The sequence below is a fragment of the Pungitius pungitius genome, chromosome 2 (assembly GCF_949316345.1).
Source record: "Pungitius pungitius chromosome 2, fPunPun2.1, whole genome shotgun sequence".
NCBI lineage: Eukaryota > Metazoa > Chordata > Actinopteri > Perciformes > Gasterosteidae > Pungitius > Pungitius pungitius.
Genome location: NC_084901.1, coordinates 33,639,360 through 33,652,740, shown reverse-complemented (window position 1 = coordinate 33,652,740; position 13,381 = coordinate 33,639,360). Strand labels below are relative to the sequence as shown.

At 45.1% G+C, this 13,381-nt stretch overlaps 3 protein-coding genes across 6 annotated transcripts; 2 read left to right on the top strand and 1 right to left on the bottom strand.

The window, feature by feature from the left end:
• The first annotated feature begins 240 nt into the window (after nucleotides 1-240).
• Nucleotides 241-3,950, top strand: LOC119210535 (heterogeneous nuclear ribonucleoprotein A/B-like). 4 transcript variants are annotated; one of them, XM_037460641.2, is made up of 9 exons: nucleotides 241-366; nucleotides 874-1,110; nucleotides 1,545-1,713; nucleotides 1,806-1,964; nucleotides 2,052-2,183; nucleotides 2,296-2,386; nucleotides 2,468-2,623; nucleotides 2,734-2,819; nucleotides 3,258-3,950. In XM_037460641.2, exons 1-8 carry the CDS (start codon nucleotides 272-274, stop codon nucleotides 2,802-2,804), a joined length of 1,110 nt encoding a protein of 369 aa, XP_037316538.1. In that variant the 5' UTR covers nucleotides 241-271; the 3' UTR covers nucleotides 2,805-2,819; nucleotides 3,258-3,950. The 4 variants fall into 4 exon arrangements, with proteins under 4 accessions (XP_037316538.1, XP_037316539.1, XP_037316540.1 ...); XM_037460644.2 differs by having other exon boundaries at nucleotides 314-418; XM_037460642.2 differs by lacking the exon at nucleotides 2,734-2,819.
• Nucleotides 3,951-4,246: 296 nt separating this feature from the next.
• On the bottom strand, nucleotides 4,247-7,498 carry phykpl (5-phosphohydroxy-L-lysine phospho-lyase). The gene is made up of 13 exons (XM_037460640.2): nucleotides 7,338-7,498; nucleotides 7,122-7,240; nucleotides 6,870-7,029; nucleotides 6,694-6,768; nucleotides 6,536-6,623; nucleotides 6,325-6,441; nucleotides 6,139-6,221; nucleotides 5,838-6,063; nucleotides 5,553-5,707; nucleotides 5,099-5,188; nucleotides 4,864-4,997; nucleotides 4,677-4,722; nucleotides 4,247-4,390 (listed from the first exon to the last, which is right to left on the bottom strand). The coding sequence occupies exons 1-12, from the start codon at nucleotides 7,421-7,423 to the stop codon at nucleotides 4,700-4,702; spliced, it is 1,356 nt and encodes a 451-aa protein (XP_037316537.2). The 5' UTR covers nucleotides 7,424-7,498; the 3' UTR covers nucleotides 4,247-4,390; nucleotides 4,677-4,699.
• A 576-nt stretch (nucleotides 7,499-8,074) lies between these two features.
• LOC119211511 (protein FAM53C-like) lies at nucleotides 8,075-13,253 on the top strand. Its single transcript, XM_037462478.2, has 5 exons — nucleotides 8,075-8,140; nucleotides 9,986-10,229; nucleotides 10,336-10,396; nucleotides 10,487-11,322; nucleotides 11,931-13,253. Exons 2-5 carry the CDS (start codon nucleotides 10,152-10,154, stop codon nucleotides 12,189-12,191), a joined length of 1,236 nt encoding a protein of 411 aa, XP_037318375.2. The 5' UTR covers nucleotides 8,075-8,140; nucleotides 9,986-10,151; the 3' UTR covers nucleotides 12,192-13,253.
• Nucleotides 13,254-13,381: the final 128 nt, after the last annotated feature.

Below are 13,381 nucleotides of genomic sequence, written 5' to 3'. Positions count from 1 at the left end.
AGCATTTGAATAAATTGGTATGCGGTTCAGAAAGAACAGTCGACAAATAATGCTTAGACACATAATTTAACGCAACAGTCGGGATTAATCGTATATTTGATTTGGCGAGCAGGGAGAAACTCTTTCATTAGACGTAGAAAGGATACTCCGAGTTTCTTCCTGTCTGTCAAGGGCGTGAACATCTTCTGTGGAAAGAAAGTCACGCGAATGCAATTGGTCGCAGTCATGAGTGACAGTACTATTCCTCCAATCAGATGGCTTCACCACAGAAATGGAGTTTTTTTCTGCCGGTTCTAGAAAACCAACCACGAGTTGTCGTCGTGTGGGAGAATCCATCTTGAAGAGAGCTCTCCGGTTGTGTGACCAGTAAGCAGGTTTTCCTACTTCTTTAGCCTTGGTATTGTCTTTATATTGTCACGTAAGTACTCAGATTGTTGTAGTCTTTCCTTGTCCCCCCCAACCCCCCTGGTAGATGTAATGTATTTAATAATTATGAAATATAGGCGTAAATCGCAGCTACCGCGGCCTTTGCGTTACGTAACTGCGAATTTGAGTCGTTCAGTCCAGGCTCGTTTTTTATCAGCGAGGTGCAGATGGTCACAGTGTCTATAATCTTCAGCGCCGCCAATAAGCATATTATTGATTCGGGCGGGTTAGTTACCGTGTTGTCTAAGTAAAAAGCCAGTTTCCATTGCTGGTTTTCTGCAACGAATCGTAAGGACTGAAAATGTATGGAAAACCAAAATGGTGGTAAATGCCCGCACGGGCACCTTGTAAATGGCGATGCACGACCGGCGCGAGGGATTATATAACCGCCGACATTTGGTTTATTAAATAAAACATTTAATTTTTGTTTCTTTTTTTCTCTTCAAGTTATTGTAGTGCAAACATGTCCGAGACAGAGCAACAATATATGGAAACATCAGAAAACGGCCACGAAGTCGACGACGATTTTAACGGGGCCGAGAACACCGAGGAGGGAAACGACGAGAGCGCCGGGAACGAGTGCGAGGATGGCGCAGGGCCCGACGCCGACGGCGACGGCAACTCGCAAAACGGCGGAACGGAGGGCGGACAGATCGACGCCAGCAAAGGCGAGGAGGACGCGGGGTAAGTTAAAAATAGAAGGAATAAAACTGTGGAGTGCGTCTTTGGCCGGGTCGTAATGTGTCGTCTGGCGGCCGGGGGTTGGCTAATGTTTCTTTGTTCAACCGGCCTTTGTTGGCGCCATATGCAGAGCGGACGGATGGGTGGTGTTGGTGGGGGGATGGGCACAGGGATCATATCTAGCCTCCGTTAGCCTGTGACAAACCCCACAGTGTGAGGTGTCAGATGTAGCCACCGAAATGATCTCCATTTTATTGAATTGATGCCCTAATTCAGCTTGATGCTAAAGCGGTTATAGCTCCCCCCTCCTCCCCCCTCCCTACGTCATCGGGTCAACAGATGTTCTGGAACAGTGTGTTCATTTACACCCCCACCGACATATAGAGCAGCGGGGATGGCTGTAATGCTAAACATGTCCGCCTTCTCTTTGTGCCCAGGAAAATGTTTGTTGGTGGTCTAAGCTGGGAAACGAGCAAGAAGGATCTTAAAGATTACTTCACCAAATTTGGGGAGGTGACTGACTGCACCATAAAGATGGACCAGCAGACTGGTCGGTCAAGAGGCTTCGGCTTCATCCTCTTCAAAGATGCAGTCAGTGTCGACAAGGTGAGTGGGGAAGAGATTGTGTCGTAGTCAAATTCACTCGATTTTCAGGCCCGGTGAGTTTCAAATGTTTTTTTTTAATTTTCTCTTTTTAGGTTCTTGAGCAGAAGGAGCATAGGCTAGATGGGCGAGTGATCGATCCCAAGAAGGCCATGGCCATGAAGAAAGATCCCGTCAAGAAAATCTTTGTGGGAGGCCTCAACCCTGACACCTCAAAGGAAGTCATCCAAGAGTACTTTGGGACCTTTGGCGAGGTACGGCATTGAATACGTGTCAGTGTAACTGAATAATTAAACAGTTGCGATATTGGCCGCTGCTAAGTTCATTCTCCTCTTGCATAGGTCGAGACCATCGAGCTTCCACAAGATCCAAAGACGGAAAAGAGGAGGGGATTCGTATTCATCACGTATAAAGAAGAGACTCCTGTCAAGAAGGTCATGGAAAAGAAGTACCACAACGTCGGTGGAAGCAAGGTAATTGCAGGCCTCACATTCTCCATACCGGTGAAATATTAGTATTCATTTGAAATGAATTTAGCAAAAGCCGTGCCACACTAACGTAGTGTGCTTTCGTGTGGCGTTCCAGTGTGAAATTAAAATAGCCCAGCCCAAAGAGGTCTATGTCCAGCAGCAGTACGGTGCCCGTGGATATGGAGGACGCGGCAGGGGCCGTGGCGGTAAGCACCTCATAACAACGACAGCAAATGACAACCTGTGTGCTGGAGAGTTGTGACAAAGGCCTCACTTGTTGTTTCCAGGCCAAGGCCAGAACTGGAATCAAGGTTACAACAACTACTGGAACCAGGGATACAACCAGAACTACGGCTATGGACAGCAAGGCTACGGATATGGCGGCTACGGCAACTATGACTACTCTGCTGGTTATTACGGCTATGGGGGTGGCTACGACTACAGTAAGCGATAAGTCCCCCCCCGGGAAAGAAAAAAGAATGAGAGAAACTTTATTTTCTTGGTCCTCCTTGTTGTACAGAAGAACTCAGTCCCTTTTTCTCTTGTCCTCCAGACCAGGGCAATACAAGCTATGGGAAAACTCCAAGACGTGGAGGCCACCAGAATAGCTACAAGCCATACTGATCACACGTAGTGCAGGTATGCATTTTTGCATCATCCGTGGTAGTATGAGAACATAGCTGTAACCATTGGTGCCTTTTTGACCCCAAAAATCTCCATCTACTCTAAATCCATTCAAGCATTGTGGTGGGGTTAGGGTAGGCTGTGTTGTGGGGTCTGTGATCATTAAAGATGGATTCATTCCACCTGTCAGCCATCCTAAGATGCATCTCTACTACTTGATCAATAAGGGTTGAGTTGGTGGTGGTTGAGAACAGGAATAAGCACCGTTTCACCTTCCACCAGGGTGCTAGGTGTAATAGTTAGTGGTCGTGCCCCGTCCCCCCCCCCAGGAAAGAAGTGTCTGTCCATTCACTGACCTGTCAAACTCATTCATGCACCTGTCTGTCTGTGTGTAACTGCATGCCTTATTTGGTTTATTCTCAGTAACGTTAAGCACCGTGTTTTTCTCTTAAGGTCTAAAGTAAATAAGAAAAAGAGATCCATGGTCTGACCACAACCAACATGGGCTCTGGCTTTTCCTTTGGAGTTGGCAGAAATTTGGACTCATGCTCCATTTGTACAGATCAAGTGAGGAACTGGGGAAGCAAATGTCACTTTTCCACTTTTTATTTTATATTGTTTTTTGTCCATTTACATTTCCAGTGATGGAAGTGTTATTTTTACTGTACTTTTTGGTACCTTTTGAATCTAATGTATTGTATGGTTGTATTTTTACATGTCTACTGGATTTACAGATGAGCCGGAGCAAGAGCTTTTAAAGCTCAAAATAAAACAATTTTCTTTTCTTTTTTCTTTTGGTGTTTCTAGATCTTTCGTTATTATCTCCCATCCTGAAAGTTGGTTGCATGGCTTCAGATATGGGTTGAGGCAAAATAAGGGATTTAAACTAATCAAGGTTTCATTGTAAGAGTGTAAAGTGAATGTTTCAGATTGACTAGTAGACAAAGACAACCAGCGTTTTTTTTCCTTTTTCTTTTGGCTTTTAAGATTTCTCCCCCATCATGTCTGCAATTTTAAGTGGCTTTACTAGTGTTATTCAACTGAACGCAAGCCTGTTAATGTAAGAGGGTATTCCCTCTCTCACTGGAAACTCATTCCTCTAGTGTCTTGGGCAAATTGATAGAAATAAACTTTTGGTTTATATTACACATGGATCCTTTTGTTATTATTTGTAAAGGTAATGTTAAATGTTTTGTACTGTTAAATGGCTTGCTTGTTTCGTCTTGAGTAACGTTAACTTCCCCACGGATACCTCTGTGGGAGAGGGCTTCACTGCCTGCAGGATAACTGGCTGAGTGTAATACCCACCCCACTAGACGTGAAACAAGTACTATAAAGCTAATGGTCTGGTAAGTGCTTATCTGCCGTATATGGAGAACATGTTACTGATCAGTGTGATCAGCTGAGACTCATATTTTACTGCAACGAAAAGATGGTACAAGTCAGGATTAAAAAACGATTTATTGGGTTCTTGATTAAAAGACAGAATTAGTGTTCCATTAGCATGTTGCATAGATGATGTCCTATAGCTGGAGACTCTTCCATCTCATTGTATGGACGTGATGCCTGTAAATGGCACTGGGCGCCTGGGGGGGTAAAATATGAGTGATCACTCGACTGCTGGTAAAATCTTCAAATCTACGGGGCACAGATGCATAGTTGAGCTTGATATGAGAATGTTCTGTGTGACAAAAGTCAGACTGATGAATCGATTTAAAAACGACCCCACAGCAACGTGCTCCAAGTGAAATGAACTTGTTTGATCTACTGGAACCTCAAGTGTAGCCATTCACATCTACCTCTGGACTTTATGAATGTGTGACCATCTGACGATGTCTGATGCAATTAAAGTTTTCTACAGGTTTAACAAACCTTAGATGTCTTCCTTTTCCGGTTTAACTGTCACTGGCTTCCATGTCTGTGAGAACGAGAAAAATGGAAATTATGCTACACCTTTTCTTTGTACGACTGTGCTATCAGGTGCTTATATGGTGATATGTGTATCTATGCATTATCGTTTGGTAAGAGCTGTCGACCATAAAGTGTTTGTGTAGCTGACCTGTGAGGATGCGGTCAATACATCGTACCACCAGCTCTGCGTCCTCCATACTGAAACACATGGGAGGTTTAAACTTCACCACGCTTTCCCACGGGCCGTCTGTACTCACAAAGATGTTGTCTTCTGCTTTTAACCTGAGGTGAAAGGGACATGTGTAAAAGTGCCGAACGTCATTCTGCACAGACTGAATACTTGAAGATCACGTTGAGGATTGTCAGTATTGTACTTTAAGTACCTCTTCACCACAAGTGCTGCAGCTTCTGTGGCAGGAGTCTTGTGCTGCCGGTCTGTAACCAGCTCGAGACCCACAAATAGGCCCACGCCTCTAAAAAAGAAGAAGATACAAAGACCATGAGGTGGACCCATGAACCCTGTTGACACACTGCATTGGGTGATATTTGAGTAACTGAAACACTGATTTTATTTCTTCTTCCTGTGACCTCAAAGGATCTCAAATATTGAGGGAATACAGAAAATAGTTTCTGCTTAATTTATGTTTATAGCCCATTGGTTTTGAGAAAACAGTTTTATTTTGAAACGTGAACAGGTGCCTTTTTACAGGCTAGTACTCATTCAAACAGCTTCCTGCGTGGATTTATAAAAAACAATGTAGGTGCCGGGTATCGTTCTAATCCGAAGAAAGTCTCAAGAGTTGAATAGCTTTGGTCTCAATTCAGTTTAATCCTTACCTCACGTCGCCAATAATTTGATGTCGTGATTGTATTTCTTTTAGCAAATCTTTAAGATGTGCTCCCACGCGGATGGCGTTTCCTCTCAAGTCCTCTGCCTCGATTACATCAAGCAATGCAAGGCCAATTGCACAGGACACCGGATTCCCTCCAAACTGCATGGAGTTAAAGGAAAAAAAGAATGTCCCCTTTACGTATGCCTTCTTAACAACATGTAGTTCAAACATGTTGATAGAAATGTCATTTTGCTGTGTTCATAATGTGTTAATGTGACTGTATAGTCACCGTATTGAAGTACTCCACTCCATTAGCTGTGAAAGCTTCAGCTACTTCTAAAGTGGTAGCCACGCATGCCAGGGGATGCCCGTTGCCCATCGGTTTCCCCATGGTCACGATGTCGGGACAGAAGCCCTCTCCGTGCAGCTGGAAGGCCCAGAAGTGACTCCCCACACGACCAAAGCCGGTCTGCACCTCGTCCGCCACGAACACTCCACCTGCTGCCCGCACGTACCTGTGGGAGAAGCACCGCGTCAACGCGGCGTGCATGCGTGGCTAAAAAACAAAACAAAACCAAGCCAGCACTCACTCTGCGACTTTAGCCGAGTACCCTTGGGGTAAAATGATTTGTCCTCCAACGCTCGGCAACGATTCTGCAAAGAAGGCCGAGATCTGTGTGGAGAATAGTAGTAAATAAGTCACACGCGTTCATGACACCATTGTACAAGTGTTAAGAACATGGCTGATTTGGTGCACAATAACTGTTAGCGTGTACCTTACGACCTTTGCTGTGCACCTCCTCTATCAGGCGTTGGACCGTATCGGCGTATGCTCGCCCGGGGTCGGGGTGATCCTCTCTGTAAAGGCCCCTGTAGGTGTCTGGTAACGGGGCCTGGGAGGATGACACCATTTCTTATTGGTCAGACGCACAGGAGTCCACTGTGGGTGTGCGGTTTGTGTTATGGCGGTAGTATGGATATACACACCACATGAACCCATTCTTTCTGTCCCGCCAGTTTCCGGAACTTGTACGGACTGATGTCGATGAGGGACGTGAGATGCCCATGGTATGCGCTGGTATAAAAGGAGAGTTTCTGAGTCATTGATAACCGCGGGTACATTCGGAGTGGAACAGAGCACTTACTGGTCAAGCACAATGACGTCCTCGTGATGGCTGTATTGCTGTGCCAGGCGTAGGGCAAGGTCATTGGCCTCTGAACTGTCAGCAGACCCGATGGAAACAAAACAAACAAACAAACATCACTGGAGGGGAACCGGAGGAATTCTCCTCCGCTGCAGGTGTGTGGAGGCGCGACTTACCCAGAGTTAACGAAGTAGAACACACACAGCTTCTCGGGCAGGGTGGCCCTCAGGCGGTCGGCGAACAGGACCATGTTGTCGTGCAGGAACCGGGAATTTGTGTTCAGCAGGTCCATTTGTGCCGCCGCAGCTGCAGTGATGCTGGGGTGACAGTGGCCCACTGAGAAGGAAACGACCTGCCATTAGTAGACAGGTGCAAGGTGATAGATAGGTGATGAATGGACGATGCACCGGGGGCCGAATGGGTTTTACCGTGATGGACGTTGCTGATGCAGTCCAGATAGCGCGTGCCGTTTTCATCGAATAGGTATTGGCCTCTCGCCCTCACTATTTTCACTGGGTCGTCTGAATAAAACAGTCTACACGACTGCCTGAGATCGAAGGAAATGAATACGTGTCAGTAGTTTCAATGCGTAGGACGTATCTGCATAACTTAGACAGCACCAGTCGGTTTTCACTTTCACGTACCCGATTAATCGCTTCCTCATTTCCAGAGTGTCTTCTTTCCTAAGTTTCTCAAGTGCCATTTTCTCCCCGGGGTTTCTCTCACACATACCAGACACTACTAAAGAGACTAATGGCAGTTCTTCCCTTTGAACTTTCTCTGGCAGTTAGCGCCCTTTAAACTGCATTACTGCCCCCTACTGGATTTAAATGGCCACTGTCATTTTTCTTTGACGGCCCCTTTATGAAGTCCTATTGGTTTTAAATGCTTTATTATGAATGTTCATTCTTCCACTGTCAGTCCCCTCTTTAATTGGGACATCCCTTCGTCCCAAGCCTTGTTGTTCTGCAATCACAGTTTTCTCTTTATAGTTGCTGCATTAAATCAGGACGCGCTCTTCTGTCTGTTTCACTTCTCCTCCATCAACAGTGCGAGTCTTTTCATCCACCACGCAAATGTCCACGATAGATACATCTTGTATGTATTATTGGTTGTTTGGTTGACGCTGTGGCCTTATTAAGACTGTCTCAACTGTGGGGTTGTTAATGAGATAGACACGTTCAAACTAAGTGCCACATATCCTGCAGCAGGTTCCCTGTGCTGTTTCTCGATTCTCTATGGGACACGTTCAAAATAAATATATATATTTTTAAGAGTACTCGCTGTATAAGTATTGCGGGGTTTTCTCATATTGTATTTTATAGAAGCAGTGTATTCAAAACACCCCTATGTTGGTATGGTCCAGAGGCTATAAATACTCCACTAATCCGCTCTCAGTACGGCGCACAGTGTTCAGCTTCGGTTGCTAAGGAACCACTGAATGCAGGTAATACATCAGGATAGCGGTAGCATGTTAGCTTTCAAACAGACTGCGTAACAACCCTAACGCTACAACCGAATTATTGAAGCATTATCGGCCCGGCCGTATATGTTTCAACGTCCCCTTTTCACATTTTAGTGGACCGAATCATGGCTTCAACCGGGTACAATGACACGCTTTTGACGTTAGCGGACTGACCGTATGGCAGCACCCTTGTTATCCTATAAGCTAGCTAAGAACACCGGCATCGTGCTGCTGAGCGAGTTTACTAAAACGCTGTTCTTTGCTCCCCGGCAAAACGGTATTCGATTTATCCTGATTTAACCTGTACACTTGCCTGATTTTGATTCATTCCTACAATCAATGACAGACCGTTGTCGTACTGCTAATGTTTTGGGCAACGTGGCGTACATTTTATTTTCTCGAAACGTGTATTGTAAAACATTGCAAGCCAACCGCGACACTGCCATAAACCTATTCGTTAGTATGCACACGGAGCTTACTAATTATTATATCTATCGCTAGTCGTATTAAGAATATCGCTTCATCGATTGGGAGTCACGTTGAAGTTTTGTACCGTTTGACAAGATGTTAAAGTTATGTTAAAGTTGTACGTCAGCTGATGGTTGACAGTGAAGTGTGGAGGTTCCAGTGCTTTTGATAACGGATGCTGCTGATGCAGGTCGAGCTTTAGCCTGAAGTAGCACGTCTTCTGACATGTGGAACTAGGCTAGCTGCGTAGCACCATGTTTGCCACAGAGAGCAAGGCCCTGGCCATAACTTTTTCAATGAGGGCTGTGTAAGTGTTGTCAAGGGTTCAGATTCAGATGAAAGAAACGTCATTTGGAGTTGATCGACGTCATGCATTGAATATGGTGTTACTGGTCAGGTTTAGATGTCAGCATTCAATGTGCTGTAGATGTTTGGTGCTCTGTCCTGTTAAACTGCAGTACAAATGTCCTCCAAACCACCAACTGCATTTGAACGCTGTGGCTAACCTTAGTTTCAGTTTGAGGGTGTTTTTTTTCTGTGCAAAGGTTTGCTGGGATGGGCCAATGTGGGTTAATCTTCAGAGATGTTTGTGCATTGGGTAACAGTTTGATCTTAAAAGCTAACTGCTATTTGCATGCAAAGTAAATACGAGAGGAACATGTGCGCAGGTCGTCTTTTGGCCCCCTTGCTCTACACCACACCATTTGGGCTTTTCCTCGGCAGTGGAGAGACCAGGTCACTGTTCTTTTTGTCCTCCTTCCAAAGATACCATGCTTCCAACCCCTATCCCCATTCATTTTTCACACACTTCCCCCATCCTTCCCCCTCTCGTCTCTCCCTCCCCCTTCCATTCACTTCACAACTCCAACCCTTGACACTTTGTTGGACCAAACTGACAATGATTGTTGTGGCATTCCGCCAAGGGTTTTCAATTTGGACATGTGTGTGTTTTCTTTTAATTTTGAGTGGTTTGTAGTAACAGTAGGACATGGCCCAGTTCACTGTGCACGATGGAATGTGAAGTGCTTCTTTGTTCTGACTCTCCTCATGCCCATGTGTTCTTTCTGCCTTTGTGAACATGAACTTCTGCCTTTCATGTGTGGATGAGGCAGCATGTAGATCCTAGCCTGTAAAGCAACGTGGTCCTGCGTTATGTTCTTTCTGATGACTTCTTCCACTAAAACAGTTATACTTTGTTGGTGGAAAGATAATTCGACATTCCTATATAAATGGAAAAGCTATTAATCCATAAATTTGATTCATTTCAATTAAGTGATTTAACAGCAATGTCTGGTAGCAGTTACAGGTAATCCTTGACGTCCTTGTTTCATTAGAATCCCTTGTCATCTGTCTCTCCAGGTTTCCCAAACATGACTTTGGCATAGTGAAGAAGGCTGGTCAGTCTGGCTGGTTGAGGTGTCGAGGGGACACCAGAAGCCACGTCAGGATTCTGACCAACACAATTTCCAGTGCCCTGAGTAAATCTCATCGTCTCAATGACTATCGGTGGATAGCTGCTACAATTATGGTGACGCTTATCACAGAGCAGCTCCGTAAGCAGAGTTTGGAGGAGCCTTATTACAAGGCGTTCTCGTTCAATGTGGTAAGTTGGATACACAATTTTGTCCTTTTTATGAAGGGCTTTTTATCCCCTCGCACCCCTTTGGTCTTCTTGTTTTTGTATTCAAATGTATTGACTTCTGTTTCAGTCCTTGCCTGCAGTTGGTTCCAGTCCAACGGTCTCGTGGAGTGCTTGTAGGTCAACGCAAGGCAAGTTCATTGAATTTAGTGCAGGCGTTGCAACATTCTGGTGGGGAAATCTGCCGGCCTGGTCTAATGTCTGTCGTTTGGCATTTTCAGAGACTAGCTCAGCTCCACACCTTTCATCCAAAGCCAACCCTCTGGGTGATTCCTGTGGACTACACTCCCCATGGTGTCCTTCCCACTCTGGAGAACCTCTCGAGAGACCAGAGGTTTCTTTTACAAACCAGGTTTTCCAAAGCTCCCCTCCACAGCCACCTCCAAAACGCCACTGCCGCTCCCTCTCTGTTCCAGAGGACTTGTCTCGGTGTCGCTCCACCTGGCATCCAATTGCATCCAAGGTGTGGACCCCAGTCAAACGTGGCTGCCAAAGTGGAGGAGCATCTAGTTCCAGCTCTGGAGCCAGCTCTTTGCCAGTTTGTGGGCCCAGCTCCTCTTTCACCTCTTCCTCCCTCCACTCATCTTCTAGCCCAACCTTCTTTAGCTTAGCACTATCCTCTGACTCGCCACTTCCGTGGAGCTTCTCATGGGACCCCTGTGACAAACCGAAAGGAGCCTGTTCTGCCTCCTTTGCTACTCCTTCCTCCTGCTCCTCTTCACCAGCCCCCTTGGTTTCCCGTTCAGTTCTGCAGCGCCGCTTGTCCCTCTCCCCTGTGCACATTCAGGATGCGTCCCTGGTGCTCCTTCCCCTCCAGCCCTCCCCGGCTTCTGCTGTGATGTACAGCTGCCCCCCTGGCATAGAACACCCAGCCCTGTCTTCATCTCCCACTTCAGCCTGCAGCACACCGTCCTCGTCGAGGCGCGACCTGCACCCAGCGCTGCCGCGATGCCACTCGCAACCCTGCGACATGCGCAAACCCCGCTTGAAGAGGCGCCATGACCCAGATGTTGTGCCCTGCTCCAGGCCAGGCCTCGACTTCAGCAAGATGACGCAGGTAAGCGAGAAATCCCAATGTGCTCTGGGTCAGAGGCCCCCAACCTTTTTAGCCTTAGGAATTGATTTCATGTTGGAAAATATTTTGCAGACAGGTCATGAAGTCAGATGAAAAAAAATGCTTTTCTTTTTTGATGGTAACTGTATCTAATCAGAGGGCCTGGGTTCACTGTCTTCTGGATTTTGTCCACCAAGATCTGTTTCCACAAACCTCCCGTGGATTGTGATGCACTCTACTGAAAGCGGATGCAACTACAGCTTGCCCCATTAAGAATTTGCCCTTTGTCACAGGTTTCTCTCTTAGTTTTTCTTCATCAGGCAGTTACTAACTTTCCACACTTTCCTTTTTTCCTTTTCACACTAAAATCCATAAATGTCCTGGTAGCCGCCTACACATTCTGATCTATGAATGTCAAACAGACATCATGGCTCATGCAGACTTCCTAACATGGTGATTGCTTTCATCTACATTTTATTACCTTTTGGGGTGTGGATCTGTGAGACTTATGATAACTCTGCTGCATTGAAAATCTGTCAGTTCACTAGGGTTTTGCCACTTATCAAATGTACATGAAATGACGACCATGACCTTTTCCTCCTCCTGTGTAGATCGGTCATCACGGGAGCCTACTGTTTGGAACAGCTGATTGCATTGTTCCAGTGCCTTACCAGTCGGAGCAGCGCTTGGCGTTCTCCCCTGCAGAGTTTCTGGGACGAGCGAGCATTGGGCCACTAAGCGAAAGTGAGGAAGAAGAAGAAGAGCAGGAGGAAGATGATAAAAGGAAAAGGACTGCAATAGATGGAGTGCAAAAGATTGCTTTTGAAAGAGACTGCACAGAACTGGACCTGAATCTTATAGAAGAGAACTGACCACTCGTCGACGCTGAAGTGTGATTACTGCATTTATAACTGTTAAGCACAGCGCTTCTTGGGAACCTGCTGCCATCCTAAGGCAAACACATTTAGATGTCCTAATCAAGAACCAAGTAATTAGAAGCAAATTAAGTTACAATGTTATCATTGTAATCACTTGGTTTATTCTTAAACATTTCATGAAAATGTCAAATGCTTGCATATTCAACACTTCATAGGGAAATGTGCATGACCAAATAAGCTAGTTTTTCATGTGCCCTCAATTTCAGCTTCTATTTCTAATTGATAAATGTCTTAGTCTTACGTTACCTATTGGTATGCATATTCATTTCCTTAGTATGAGTCTATCTAAGAAATGTGTATACTACAGTAATGAGAATGTGCTTAATATTTTCTCCCAGGTCATTTGACTGCACACTAAAAGCCAATAGAAAAGAGGTTGACATTCCTCCGTTGATCTTCAGATACTGGTACAGTATTTTTGAGCAGCCCAAACAACATAAGAATACAGCGCTTTATGTCCATGCCTTCCTGCATGTCAAATGGGATACATTCCACTGCTGTTCCTAAATCCATTGTTATTGTTTTTTAGTTTCAAAGGGAAACTATTTGTTATATTAAGGGGCTCAATTTTGTTCATATATATATATTTTCTTTAGGAGTTTAAGCTTTAACATGTACAGACTTCTCCAAGAATAATACTGGTGACACTAAACTGACCATGCCTTAAGCTTAAAACGGAGCTCTTTGTGCTCTGGGTTTTCTTCTTTTAATTTCATTTGCGCTAATTCAGATATTTTTGGACAGGTGGCACATGCACTATAACGGTCAATTAAAGTGGAGTTGACTGCTGCAGCTGGACCTTCTAAGACACAATGTAATGTACTGCACTGTGGTTGGAGTGAGTACATGTATTGAAACCATTGTTTTGAGAGTGTATGATAAAGGTGGTGCAGATGTTTTGGTGGCCTTTCAGCAATGATTTGTATCGTATTTTCATCAGGAAATACTGCTGTTGCACAATTTAGGTACAAATAAAATTTAATAGAGAATTTTTTCCAAAAATTGTGTTGTCTTCCATTCACAAACAATTGATCCTGCTGATCAATTGAATGACCTAGTACATCAGTGACCAATAGATTATTTTAACGTGACACCTAGTGGCAGATATTTGTATAATATGTTGC

Bases quoted from the DNA above. Each gene is read 5' to 3' on its own strand.
- LOC119210535 (XM_037460641.2), top strand. From the start codon at position 272: ATGGAGTTTTTTTCTGCCGGTTCTAGAAAACCAACCACGAGTTGTCGT. The intron at 367-873 runs GTAAGCAGGTTT...TTTCTCTTCAAG, and splicing joins GCTCTCCGGTTGTGTGACCA to TTATTGTAGTGCAAACATGT. The intron at 1,965-2,051 runs GTACGGCATTGA...CCTCTTGCATAG, and splicing joins ACTTTGGGACCTTTGGCGAG to GTCGAGACCATCGAGCTTCC.
- phykpl (XM_037460640.2), bottom strand. From the start codon at position 7,423: ATGTGTGAGAGAAACCCCGGGGAGAAAATGGCACTTGAGAAACTTAGG. The intron at 6,222-6,324 runs GTACACGCTAAC...TTCTCCACACAG, and splicing joins TGCACAGCAAAGGTCGTAAG to ATCTCGGCCTTCTTTGCAGA. The intron at 4,723-4,863 runs GTCAGCTACACA...TCGTTCTCACAG, and splicing joins TATTGACCGCATCCTCACAG to ACATGGAAGCCAGTGACAGT.
- LOC119211511 (XM_037462478.2), top strand. From the start codon at position 10,152: ATGGTGACGCTTATCACAGAGCAGCTCCGTAAGCAGAGTTTGGAGGAG. The intron at 10,230-10,335 runs GTAAGTTGGATA...CTTCTGTTTCAG, and splicing joins AGGCGTTCTCGTTCAATGTG to TCCTTGCCTGCAGTTGGTTC. The intron at 10,397-10,486 runs GCAAGTTCATTG...TGGCATTTTCAG, and splicing joins TGCTTGTAGGTCAACGCAAG to AGACTAGCTCAGCTCCACAC.